Raw genomic sequence first — 13,872 nt, 5'->3', positions numbered from 1 at the left:
TTGACCAGTTTAGTTCCCGCCTCCACAGCACGCAGCCTTATTCATCTCCTCCGTATCCAGTGCTGGGCGGGATTCAATCCTCGCGCCTTTCCCACGGGCGCAAAACCTCCCTCCCACCTCCCCACTTCCCAGGCATCAGAGCTGACCGCCCGGTCTTGGTGGGCTCCGCCCCAGCCCGGGGTTAATTTGGGATTTGTCGGGGATGAGTGTGCGAGCGTCACTGAGGGTGCTGCAGCCCATGCCTTAAGAGACCTCCGAGCCTCTCCACAGCCCCTTAAACCCAGCCGTTCCCTTGCTACACCTCCCTGCCTGCAAGGAGTTTACACCACTAGCGGTTGCATTGCGGATCCAGGAGCACAGGGATTCGGGACGACGCAGGGGGACTCACTGTCTCCCTCTTTTCTTCGGGGTCGTTTCTGGCCTTGACCCCTTCACGGAACTCTTCCTCCCGAGCCCAGCCCATCGCCTCCTACACCATGCGGGCCAAGCGGCCCCTGGTGGGGGCTGCGCCGGGGAAACCGTCCAGGGATTCCGTGCGAGGTGTGGGGCCCCATCGGGGGGTCGTGTACAGACATATCTGAGACAGGGCCCTCTGCAGCCTCTCCACAGATGAGCGGATTTAGGAAACTTCTCCGGGGTGGTGGGAGGGAGAAATCAAATCCGTGTGCACAAACAGGAATCGACTGGCCATTTAGCTCTTTTATCTGCTCAATAATAATTATAATAATAATTGTGCTTACTATATGCAAAGAACTATTCTAAGCGCTGGATCGATACCAGATATCAGTCCCTGCACCCACATCCTCGGACTCTGGCAAGGTTGAGAGTGGTCTCTAGCAACAATGGCGCCCGCTTCCGTGGTGGGCAGTGTGACTCCTGCCAAGACCGTGCCATGGGGAAGACAAAGCCCGCTACGTCTCCCGAGGGGGACGCCGGCTTCTCACCTGGGGAAAAGTTTCCCGTTGGCTGCTAACAGCATCCCTGCAGAGGTGTTGGGGGAGCGAAAGGGGGAGAGAGTGAGAGAGAGAGAGAGATAGACAGAGAGAGAGAGAGAGAGAGAGGGAGGGAGGGAGGGAGAGAGAGAGAGAGTGTGATGGAGGAGGGACGATTTGTCTGTCAATCTCCTAAAATCAAAGCTTTTTTCCCAACTCTCTGCTTTCCTCCCCACATTCTCTCTCTACCTACTTTCCCGACGGTCCGCCTTTCCTCCCTCCCCTTTCTCCCTGCCTTTCTCCACACTCTCCTCCCCCATTGCCTCTCCTGTTTTCCTCCTCTCACTCCCTTCCGATCTTCTCCCTCACCCCCTTCCCTCCTGCTCTTCCCTTTCCTCCCCTCATGCTCTTTCCTCCTATTTTCCCCTTTCCCATCTCCTTCTGCTCTCCGCTTCCCTCCCTCTCTCCACTCCAACTCCATCCGTCTCCTGTTCTTAATAATAACAATAATAATGTTGATATTTGTTAAGCGCTGACTGTGTGCCAAGCACTGTTCTAAGCACTGGAATAGATACAAGGCAATTAGGATGTCCCACATTGGGCTCACATTCTTGATCCCCATTTTACAGATGAGGTAACTGAGGCATAGAGAAGTTAACTGACTTTCGCAGTCACTCGGCTGACAAGTGGAGGAGACAGGATTAGAACCCACGACCTCTGACTCCCAAGCCACTTTCCACTAAGCCACGCTTCTTCTCTTAGCCACCCTACTTTCCCCCCTCCCTCCTGTTCTGCACTCTCCACACCCTCTCCTCACGTTTTTCCCCCCTCCCTCCCTATCCCTCCTGCCTTCACGCCCTCCCCTCATTCCCTCGCCTATCGCTCTATTGCTCCCACTGTCACGACCTTGCTCCTCGCCTATGACTGAGTCGATCAGGACACAGTTGGCAATGTCCAGCAGCCCAAGAGGCAAGTTACACTTTCTGCCAATCTCCAATCCTCGGAGACCTGACCCTCCACACTTCCAATAATGTCAGCCCACGGGCTTCCGCAGCTCCGGTGGACAGAAAGGGTGTGTGGGGGGCGGGGTCTGGCGCGGCTGATCTTCTTCTCTTTCTCCGTGCCCCCTCCCGGGAAGTGAGGACGGGAAGAGGTTACTTGGAAGAAGCTGACTCCTGCCACCTCCAGGGTCTCACTCCCCGGGCCTCGCCCATTCACCCCTCTTTCCGATTGCGCCCTCCCTTTCCAGTCTTGCCCCTTTGAATTCGCACCTCCCTCCGCCCCAGAACCTCGTGATTGACCTGTTCTTTACCTTCAGCTCCCACGGTCAGGTCATCTTCCAAACTGGTGGCCATTCTGTAGAACACTTCAGGCCGGGAGGGAGGGTGGAGATGACGTCGGAGACAGAGGGGAATGGAGGGAGGGTTGGAGGGAGGGATAAAAGGAGGGGTAGAAGGAGGAATGGAAGGGCAGGTAGGGGGACGATAGAGGGAGGGGTGAAGTGAGGTGAGGGATTGAGGGGTGCAGCCACAGGAGCATTGAGAGAGGGGCCAAAGAACTGGTATTTACACAAATCCTCTTACCTACAGTGATTAGGTTCAATCTGACTATCCTGTATATACCCCAGGATTTAGCAAATTGCATGGCATATAGTAAGCACTTATCAAATATCAATATTATTATTATTATCATCTACATAAACTAATCTCGCATACAAACCTCCCTCCACGGCACAAATACATTCAAACACATGGACACAGGACATTCCCCACATCCACCACCACAAAAACCACGTTCACACAGTCTTACATAAGCAAAACTTTGCATTCATCATCCTGCGCACATACACACCGAACACAAAGACACACACTGCTATCACACGAACACACAGATGTACACCCATCTGCTACATAGATACACTTCTGTAAAAATGAACACAGGTGCACACATCCATATTTGTAAATATGTATACACCCAAAACACCCATAAGTGCACATTTCCCAACTCACCCATATCTAGAGGCTTACAAGCCTCCACATTAGCTCACAATAAACACTCCTGCTCTCGCCTCGTCACCCCCTTCGGGGTTCACATGGTCAGATTCAGACCTCACCGTCGGTTATTGACAGGCTGGACTCCTCCTCTGCCCCCTCCTCCGAGGACCTGTCACAGCGACAAGGATTTGTTGTCCCTGCCCTCCCTCTGCAACCCTAGGATGCCGCCCCTGGCACCAATGGCCCCCAGGAGAAGGGGGAGGCTTAGGATCAGAAAGCCAAGCGCCTGCCTCCATCTCCCTCAGCGAATGAGTGCCCAAATGGCGATCAGAAACCTGAATTTCCCTTCCCAGGCTGGCGGCTCAGCACCTCTGCCCAGCCCCCAGAGGGGAGTCAGTGAGAGACTCCCTCTGCATCAGCTCTGCAGCGTCGCGGGAGGGAACAGAGAGGTTCCGGGGTCAGGAGACAGAGCCGCAGAGAGACAGAGATACAGTAAAAGAAACACAGAGGCACAGACACACAGAGACCCCGAAAACCCAGAAACTAAGAGGCACAGTGACAGAAACGTAGAGAAAGAGACACAGATACAGTTCTAAAGACTCAGAGAGACAGAGACTCAGAGACTTTCAGAGACAATTGCTAAGATACAGGGACAAGCAGAGTGTGTATGTGTGTGTGTGTGTGTGTGTGTGTGTGTGCGCGCGCACGCGTGTGTAATTCAGAACACCTCCTTTTCTTCCCACAAATCCTCCTGCTCTCCAGGTCAGACGAGATATCTGAACCCCTTACAGCAATCCTCCCTTTCCTCCCCACCCCGGGCAAAACCGCGAGAGCTGGAGCAGGGGTTAGGGCAGTCGAGGATAGACCGTGATGGTGGAGTTTCACCCGCAGTTCCGCAGCCAATCCTCAATCTGGAGGGCGGGATTCCCTGGGGGACAGAAACCAGGTTATAGCATTGGAGTTTTACAGTATCCCGCTAGAGTGCGCTCGTTTCAGCCGAACTCTGAATCTGAGGCGACGCGGGTGACCGGTGCGACCCCTAAAAGTAATCCAGCCAATCTCCCTGCTCCCGAACTGGAAGAGGCTCTCAGCCTTCTCCTCTCCTGGTGGAGCCATTCTGCCTCCGCAAACTGGTCCCCTCTTTTGCACCCCCGTAGCACCCCCGCCACCGACGTTTCCCCTAGCTGCCACCTTCACCTTCCTCGAAGACATCATCCTGCAGTGGGGGCTCCTCTTTGGGCTCCCCGGGAAGCTCTGCAGTTGCCTCTGCTCTCGGGTCTTCTTCCTCCTCCTCCTCCTCCAGCCCCCGAGGCCGCCGGCGCCGGCCCTGCCTCAGCCAAGCCCGACGCCGCTCCCAAGACGCCTGAATCAGTGTCGAAGGACTGTCCATGGTCCTGACCCGTCCCCTTGGGCACAGAGCCCTATACAGCTGCCCTGGCGTCCTGGATGGGGTACAATAGGAGAAAACAGAGCAGGGGTGAGGGCGCCCCTGCCCCTGTATCTGGACTTTCCCTGGAATATCTCCAAAGAAGGGGTGTCGTCACCCTCCTCCCTTGTTCTGACGCAGAGCCCAGCCATGGTTCCAGGAAGTCCTTCCGGTTATCTACCGTCCCTCTCTCTCTCTTGCTGTCCCTTCTAAAAGCAAGTGAGCCAGTGCAATTATTATTATTGTTATGACCTTCCAGGAAGCAGCATGGCCTAGTGGATAGAGCATAGGCTTGGGAGACTGAGGGTCATGCATTTTAATCCTGGCTCTGCCACTTGTCTGCTATGACACCTTGGGCAAGTCACTTCATTTCTCTGGGCCCAAGTTCCCTCATCTGTAAAATAGGGATTAATTCTGTGAGTCCTATTTGGGATAGAGAATGTGTCCAACACGAATTTCTTGTATCTACCCCAGTGCGTACCTGGCACATAGTACCATTATTAATATTATTATTGTTATTACTGAATTCAACACCTTTGTTCCCCACTGCAATGCCCACCCCCTGATCTAAATGTATTATGGGTGGGGTGGTTCTTCCTTGAGTCTCGATCAACCCCACCCTGAGCAGATAGACCAGTGTGGGCAAAGGAGCCCACACCTTCTGTGCTCCCTTGAATAGGTTTCTCCTAGTGAGATTCCTTCGAGTGCCCCCACCCCTCACCCCAAGCCCACCAACACCACTGCAGGCTCAGCCCTCGGTCCTCCTTTGGCCGGCGCAGGGGGAGGAGAGGACGGGTATATATCTTGGGAGGTGGAAGAGATTGAGTTTCCCAGTCCCCCCCACCCCCCAGCCCCGCCCGGCCGTGACTGGAAACGTGCGGCCTGGCTGCGGGAGCTAGTGACCCGGCTGTTTCGGTCGATAAGGGCAGATCCAGGCACTGCGCGGAAACGTGGGTCGGTGGGGCCTGGGGTTGCTCTGGAGAAAATACTCCTTAGTGAACCACTGGAGGCCGTGAACTGCTTAACCTTCCCTCCCAGAGGCTCCTTTTCCCCGGGCTCCTCTGTGGGAAAAACTGCTTTACCCACGAGGATGAGGGCGATCTGTTTGCAGCTGTGTTCCATCCTCCCATCTGGGTCTCGGACTTGCACCAACCCCTAGTGAGGTGCCTGGGGAGCAGGAAGGAATAATAATAATAATGATGATGATAATAATAATATTAATAATAATAATATTAATAATAATAATAATTGTGGTATTTGTCCAGCACTTACTAAATACCAGACACTGCACTATGTACTGGGGTGGATACAAGAAAATTGGACCGGACAAAGTCCCTGTTTCAAGTGGGACTCAGAGTTTCACTCCTCATTTTACAGATAAGGGAACTGAGGCCCAGAGAAATTACGTGATTTGCCCAAGGTTATGCAGCAGACACGTAGCAGAGCCGGTATTAAAACCCATGACCTTCTAACTTCCAGGCCTGTGCTCTATCCACTGCACCTTGCTGCTTCCCCCAGGAACTACCCTGGTGGGAAGGGGGATGGGTCTGGGGTGTTGGGATAGGGATGGGCCTGGGGATGTGGGAAAAGAGGATGGGTCTGCCGTGGATTGGGACAGGCCTCTTTGGAAGGGGGACAGAACTGGTATGTGGACAAGAGAGGTGGACCTGGTGAGGAGATGGGGGCAGGGCTGTTGAGAAGGGGAAACAGTCTTGGGTGTGCAGAAGGGGGATGGACTTGGTGGGGAGGGAAGTCGTACCTGGGATATGAAAAGTGGGGGTGTGCCTGGTGGGGTGGGTAAGGAGTATAGGCCAGGGGAGTGGTGTGAGAGGAATGGGCCAAGCCTCCCCAACCCATCTCCTCATCCCCCAGTTGCAGGGGGATGAGACTCCTGGAGACTACCTAGTCTCATCCTTGGGCCTACGATCCCGGAACACGCCCAGCCTCCTCTCTGCCTGGAGGCAGGAGAATGACCCAGATGGCCCCTGGCCAGCGGCTGAGCCAATCGAGGCTGCCCAGGAGCAGCCTGTTTATTCAGATAAACAATGTGCTCCCTCTGGGCTGGCAGCCATGGGGTTCTAATCAGCAGTAGGCAGGCCCCGTGTCTGCAGGAGAGGCGGAAGTGGGGGCCAGATGACCCGGAAGTCCGGCTGAAGCTCGAAGGAGAGGGGTCACCTCTATTTCCCTTCTCCTGCCTTGCCCAGCCAAAGTGAACAGGTTAGGGAGACTCAATTAGGTCTGCCATTTCCTGCTTAATCTACTCCAACCCAGCCCACACACTCATCTCCTCTAACTGCACTTCCACCTTGTCTAGCTCACCTCCGGCCCCTCGCCCATATCCTCCCTCTGGCCAGGAACTCTCTCCCCCTTCTTATCTGACAGGCCACCACTCTCCCCATCTTCAAAGTGCCCTTGACAACACATGTCCTCCAAAAGCCTTCCCGGACTAATCTTTCATTTCCGCAACCTATTTGCCCTCATCCTTGCATCACTTGGGCATTTGGTTCTGCGCACCTTAAGCACTTTGATACTCACCTCACACCCTGCCCAACAGGATTCATTTCACATGTATTTACAACTCTGCCGCTTTGCCACCTGTCATTTATTTTAACTTCTGTCTCCCCTAGATTCCCAGCTCCAAGAGAGCAAGAATAGTGTCTGCTCACTTCATTGCACTGGAAGCTCATTTTGGGCAAGGAACATGTCTGCTATTCTGTTGAATTGTACTCTTCCAACCGTATAGTACATTCCTCTGCACATAGTAAACGCTCAATAAACACAATTGATGATGATGATTGAACCCTCCCAAGCGCTAAGTAAATGCTGTTTCGTGGATTAACTGTAAACTTATTGTGAGCAGAAAATGAAACTGTCAACTTTGCTATATTGCACCCTCCCAAACGCTTAGTACAGTGCTCTGCACAAGTTACGTGTTCAATAATTATGATTGATAGATAGGCTGATTAAGGAGCATTGAGGAGAGAGAATTCAGGAGAAACAGACCCACAGGTTGGCCAAGATGCCTTTAACCAGGGCTGCCTGAAGGAGGGTCGGAGGGCCTGCGAGAGGGCAGGGGTAGGCTAAAGGGGGTCATGTCGGAGGGAAGTGATCTTTGCTGAGGAGTTTGAGGCATGGGGGTCTCGAGGATGTTGTGGACCTCCTGAGCTGTATGTTGGCAAAGCCCCGGCCCTTCCCTTCCCCTCCAGAAAATCTCCTTATAGGGCCCAGGCTTCGCTACCTAGGCTGGTCCCTGAGGAAGGTGGGAAAGAGATGGTGGACCTGTCCTCTCCTCAGTAACTGCCCATGTGGTTCTCGAACGCAATTTCACTTGGCCACTGGGCCCCTCTCTCATCCCCGAGCCGCCCATGAACCCACTGGCCACAGTTTCCCTAGTCTGAGGCCTCTCCTTTTAGAGCTAGGCAGGAAACGGAGACAGGACAGATACAGTCTTCTGTCGGAGGGGGTGGGGGAACCCAGGGTGGGTCTTTCCAACTCCCACAGGGCCTTGTGATAGTAATAATAATAACTATGACAGTATTTATTAAGGGCTTACTATGTGCCAGGCATTGTACTAAGTACTAGGGCAAATACAATCAAATCTCGTTGGACACAGCCCATGTCCCACATGGGGCTCACATTCTCAATCCCCATTTTACAGATGAGGTAACTGAGGCCCAGAGGAGTGAAGAGAATTTTCCAGAGTCACACAGCAGACAAGGGGAAGAACCGGGTTTAGAACCCATGACCTTCTGACTCCCAGGCCTGTGCTCTATCCACTATGCCATGCTGCTGATGTTTGGAACATTGAACCCCCAGGACATCCCTGTCATTCCCCTGCCTTTGGGCAAGGCTGCCCTTGGCATGCTCCGACTCGACACCTAAGCACCACGTCTCCCACGTCTCTCCCAGGGCCCGTCTGTCTCAACCTTGCATGCTGGGATGTTTTTCCTGTGTTCCAACTCTAGTTTAGGCATTCTGAAAATGTGGTCAGCATGCATTCATTCTCCTCCATCCGCTGTGCCCCACCTCTACAGGAGGAGCTCTTACGTTCCAGGGAGGTTGTGAATAGAAGTGGCAGGAGAGTTAGGATGCCAGATGCAGTGGAAAACCTTTCAGCTGCCCTGACTGGAGCTGACTATGTGTCTCATGGAGAGGGTTTGGGGACCCTCTAACCTGAGCATCTTTGAGAAAGGAAAGGTGGCTTCTGATGGAGAAAGAGTGGGGTTGGGGAGTCAAGAGACTTGGACCTCGTTACCTCTCTCCACCCGACATGCTATGTCACCTCAGAAAAGTCACTTACCCTCTCTGGGCCTCCATTTCTCCAGAGCACTGGGGCAGTTTCCCCCCACTAAATCTCAATGATCAGTTCATACTGCCGAGAGAATATTAGTGGTAAAGGAGCGGTGAGGCAGGGGGATGGGTGGGAAGCCGTCTCGGGTTCCCCTCGGGGAGAAGCAGAACTTTTTATGCGTGGGGGAACTCTCCCTTCCATGAGCCCTCCCACCCCCTGCCAGCTCTCGGATCAACCTCAGCGCCCGCGACCCCAGCCCCGGCTTGGCTGGACCTACCTGCTCCCGTTTAGGATGCCACCTTGGCCATGGGTGTCCAGGGGCTGCGGCCGGCTCCGGACAAGCAAAGGGTCCCCTGGCCCCGGCCTCCAGCCCAGGGCGTCGTGAGTTCAAGCTGAGGGAGAGAGGGAGGGCGGGACCAAGAAGGCAACCGCTGTCCCAGAGCTGCTGGCATCAACACAAGAAGAGGAAGTGCCTGGGGGGGAGGGAATGAGAAAAGATAAACACACACACACAAACACACACACACACACACATTCATTCAGAAACACACACGTACACGCACACACACATATGAGGCAAATACAAGACCCACACACCCAGACGTACACGCAGAGACAGATAAAAACAAACGCCCAGGGACCCACACAAAGAGGCACAGATGTCCAGAGACACAGACAGGTACAGTGTCACAACCACACAGACTCTGAGGGTTTGAGTACCAAGAAGAGTGCTAGTGCCAATGAGGGTGAGACCCCCCCCCGCCCCCGCAGGCCCACACCACTTATGTACCGAACTTTACACTCTGCCATTTTCCCTATCAGCAATTTATTTCAATGTCTGCTCCCCATTTAGACTTCAAGCTTCTTGTGAGCAGGGAACACGTCTACCAACTCGATAGCATTGTACTTTCCCAAGCTCTTAGTACAGCGCTCTGAACACAGGAAACACTCAGTAAATATCACTGATCGATTGATTACGTACCACTGGGTGTTTGGGTTCAGCTTCCCGAGACCCCTTTCCTGATGAAACCCGCTACGCTGGGCCCTAGGAAGGAAAGGTTTTGCATGCAGAAGGGGAAGCAGTTGGTGGTGAGTGACTGTGAAGTAGAAGCATTTCTCTTCTCTCCCTATGCACTGGGGGAACGCCAGTGCAGCTGCCCACCAAAGTTGCCTGGGAACCTGGTTGGCACGGCCAAGTTCCCTGCTCGCCCCAGGCTCCCCAGCTGAGTGCTGAGGCTGTGGTCCAGAAGGGGTCCCTACTCTTGCTCTGCTTACACCTCCCAACCCCTCAGCCACGTCCATGCCCAGACGAGGGTACCCCCGGGGGGCGGGGGGTAGAGTGGGATCTTTCCTGGGATCTTCCTGTCCCTTTCCCGCCTTCAGGCCGGGCCAGTTATCCAAGGAAAAAGATGATCCGCCTCGGGGGACAGGCTGATCGCTTCCAGAGTGACAGACGTTCACAGGGTCCCGGGCCTGGATAGGTCAATCAGTCCATCCCCCTGCCTGAAGACAGTTCTGCTCTCCCATCACCTCTCTGAGACCTCCGTTCCCCTGAGAAAGACAACCTACAGCTTTCCAGAGAAGCGCAGACTGAGATCTCCATATATAAGAAGTTCTTCCTTTTGTCTAGCCCTAATTCTTCCCGCTTTGGGCAAGTTAGCTGCTGAAGGCAGAGAAATGAACACGCAAAGAGAGATGTAGAGAGACAGATAAAGGGAGACAAGATGGATAGGCAGAGGCAGGAACCAGGAGAGAGATGGAAAGAAACAAAGAGAGAGGGGGTGGGAGAGGGCGGGGATTAGAGACAGAAGCAGAGTGGGAGGCAATCAATCAATCAATCAATCAATCGTATTTATTGAGCGCTTACTATGTGCAGAGCACTGTACTAAGCGCTTGGGAAGTACAAATTGGCATCACATAGAGACAGTCCCTACCCAACAGTGGGCTCACAGTCTAAAAGGGGGAGACAGAGAACAGAACCAAACATACCAACAAAATAAAATAAGTAGGATAGAAATGTACAAGTAAAATAAATAAATAAATAAATAAATAGAGTAATAAATATGTACAACCATATATACATATATACAGGTGCTGTGGGGAAGGGAAGGAGGTAAGACGGGGGGATGGAGAGGGGGACGAGGGGGAGAGGAAAGAAGGGGCTCAGTCTGGGAAGGCCTCCTGGAGGAGGTGAGCTCTCAGCAGGGCCTTGAAGGGAGGAAGAGAGCTAGCTTGGCGGAGGGGCAGAGGGAGGGCATTCCAGGCCCGGGGGATGACGTGGGCCAGGGGTCGATGGCGGGACAGGCGAGAGCGAGGTACACTGAGGAGATTAGTGGTGGAGGAGCGGAGGGTGCGGGCTGGGCAGTAGAAGGAGAGAAGGGAGGTGAGGTAGGAGGGGGCGAGGTGATGGACAGCCTTGAAGCCCAGGGTGAGGAGTTTCTGCCTGATGCGCAGATTGATCGGTAGCCATTGGAGGTTTTTGAGAAGGGGAGTAATATGTCCAGAGCGTTTCTGGACAAAGATAATCCGGGCAGCAGCATGAAGTATGGATTGAAGTGGAGAGAGACACGAGGATGGGAGATCAGAGAGAAGGCTGGTGCAGTAGTCCAGACGGGATAGGATGAGAGCTTGAATGAGCAGGGTAGCGGTTTGGATGGAGAGGAAAGGGCGGATCTTGGCAATGTTGCGGAGCTGAGACCGGCAGGTTTTGGTGACGGCTTGGATGTGAGGGGTGAATGAGAGAGCGGAGTCGAGGATGACAACAAGGTTGCGGGCTTGTGAGACGGGAAGGATGGTAGTGCCGTCAACAGAGATGGGAAAGTCAGGGAGAGGACAAGGTTTGGGAGGGAAGACAAGGAGCTCAGTCTTCGACATGTTGAGCTTTAGGTGGCGGGCGGACATCCAGATGGAGATGTCCTGAAGGCAGGAGGAGATGAGAGCCTGGAGGGAGGGGGAGAGAGCAGGGGCAGAGATGTAGATCTGGGTGTCATCAGCGTAGAGATGATAGTTGAAGCCGTGGGAGCGAATGAGGTCACCAAGGGAGTGAGTGTAGATTGAGAACAGAAGGGGACCAAGCACTGAACCTTGGGGAACCCCCACAGTAAGAGGATGGGAGGGGGAGGAGGAGCCTGCAAAAGAGACTGAGAAAGAACGACCGGAGAGATAAGAGGAGAACCAGGAGAGGACGGAGTCTGTGAAGCCAAGGTCAGATAACGTGTTGAGGAGAAGGGGGTGGTCCACAGTGTCAAAGGCAGCTGAGAGGTCGAGGAGGATTAGGACAGAATATGAGCCGTTGGATCTGGCAAGCAGGAGGTCATTGGTGACCTTTGAGAGCGCAGTTTCCGTGGAATGAAGGGGACGGAAGCCAGACTGGAGGGGGTCGAGGAGAGAGGCAGAGTGAGAAGTTAGAGGAGGCTATTAAATTTGGTTAGAGCGACGGTAAGAGCAGCAGCAGCATCTCTACCGCCCTTTCTTTCCCTTCCCCACTCACCAGGAATTTTATGCCTTTCTGTGACCTTCAGCCTCAAGCACTTTCGCCCTCTCCCTGTGTTTCCAGACCGTGACCTGTGGCTCCATTCCCCATCTTCTATGAAGCCTCGGCCAGGGACCATCAGTCCCCTGGAGCCAGGAAGGGCTGCACTCTCCCTAGAGTTTCCTTTTTACCGCGAGGAAATTCTGCCTTCAGGCTGACTTGAGGCCTTCTTGCTGCAGTGGAAGGCCCTTACCTCGGTGTTTGTCATCCATGAAGCCAGAGCCCACGCTTCCAGCCTCGCCGCCATCCCTCCTTCACGTGTAATTGGACCGGGGAGACAACATTATACAGCGTCCCCCAGCGCAACCGAGAGCTTCGGCTCCATGTCTGGCCCTCCCACTTCAGCCAGGTGAAATTCGGGCTGGACTTGAAGCGGAGACAGGGGGCTGAACCTTAGGACGTTCTTAGGTCCTGTCATTTCCTCAGTATGGTCCCGTGATTCTGGATTGTCATTGGCTCCTTCCTTGTGGGCAGGGAATTGTCTGTTTATTGTTGTATTGAACTCTCCCAAGCACTTAGTTCAGTGCTCTGCACAGAGTAAGCGTTCAATAAATATGATTGGCTGATTGGAGCTATAGCTGGATAGGGGCTCATCGTGGCTGTGGCTGGGGTGGGAAAGTATTGAGGAGGTAACTTCCCGTGCTTGCTGGGAGCCTCTCACCACCCTTCCCGTCTGAGCTGGGGCCCACCTCCTGGAGCCACAAACTGTCTGTATTATGGGCCTTGCTCTCCCCTAAGCCCTTGGGGGAGTATAGTAAGGAGTACGAAGATCTCTGCCCTCAGGGAATTTACAGACAAATGAAAGGGGCAGGTAAACAATCTTTTACTGTCAGTGAAAGCCAGAAGAAGATTGAGGGTAAGCAGGAAGACATTCTATCCCATCAGGATGGAACAGCCGAACAAATTCTTGATGCATAGATAAATACATAGATAATATATTTTCAACTATTTATGCAATTAGATAAAATATTCATATGAGCATTCCCTTCCCTTTATCCCATAGGCTACTGCTTTCCCCACATTCACAGCCCTACTACAAAAATCGCATTTCCTCCAGGAAGGCTTCCCTGATTAATCTCTCGTGTCCCCATTGCTATTTTCCTTCCCTACTATGTCACCTACTCAGTACGTACTTAGTTACCTGATTACCCACTGTCCCTCAGCACTTATGTACTTATCCTTCTCCTACCTTTAATTTATTTTAGTGTTCAACTGCCTGCTAGATTGTAGATGCTTTGAGTGCAGGGATTATTATATTGCGTTCTCCTAAGTGCGTAGTTTAGTGTTCTGCATATGGTGAGTGCTCATTAAATACCATTGTTGATAAGAGCTTCCAATAGGATTCAAGTATGCAAATGTCAAACCTGGGGATTGGTCTGGGGTATTGGAAATTAGTCCGGCAGGGTGGTGGAATTTCAGGAGGCTTTAAATAAGGACAGAGTTGTGGTTTTGAGGATTGGAAGGAGGAGCGAGGATTCAACCAGGGGCAGAGGTGGCCTCAGAATGGGAGACTGTTTAGAGGTGGAAGTCACATTCTCTCCCCTCTACCCTGGGGTCCACAAACTCTGAAGAAAACCGAGCTTATGGACCTGAACTAGTCAACTAATCGACCATTCAATCTACGGTATTTATTGAGCGCCCACTGTGGGTGGAGCGCGGTACTACACCAAGGAAACCTCACTGGCATCACAGAACTG

General features: G+C 53.1%; 1 protein-coding gene across 1 annotated transcript; it reads right to left on the bottom strand.

Annotated features, from left to right (window-relative positions):
- Nucleotides 1-469: 469 nt before the first annotated feature.
- Nucleotides 470-4,316, bottom strand: LOC119922194 (protein TESPA1-like). Its single transcript, XM_038742168.1, has 6 exons — nt 4,124-4,316; nt 3,812-3,854; nt 3,046-3,095; nt 2,245-2,298; nt 945-981; nt 470-599 (listed from the first exon to the last, which is right to left on the bottom strand). Exons 1-6 carry the CDS (start codon nt 4,314-4,316, stop codon nt 470-472), a joined length of 507 nt encoding a protein of 168 aa, XP_038598096.1.
- Nucleotides 4,317-13,872: the final 9,556 nt, after the last annotated feature.

Source organism: Tachyglossus aculeatus, unplaced genomic scaffold (assembly GCF_015852505.1).
Source record: "Tachyglossus aculeatus isolate mTacAcu1 unplaced genomic scaffold, mTacAcu1.pri scaffold_100_arrow_ctg1, whole genome shotgun sequence".
Lineage (NCBI taxonomy): Eukaryota > Metazoa > Chordata > Mammalia > Monotremata > Tachyglossidae > Tachyglossus > Tachyglossus aculeatus.
Note: the sequence above shows the minus strand (reverse complement) of the source record. Positions and strands in the feature narration are given on the sequence as shown.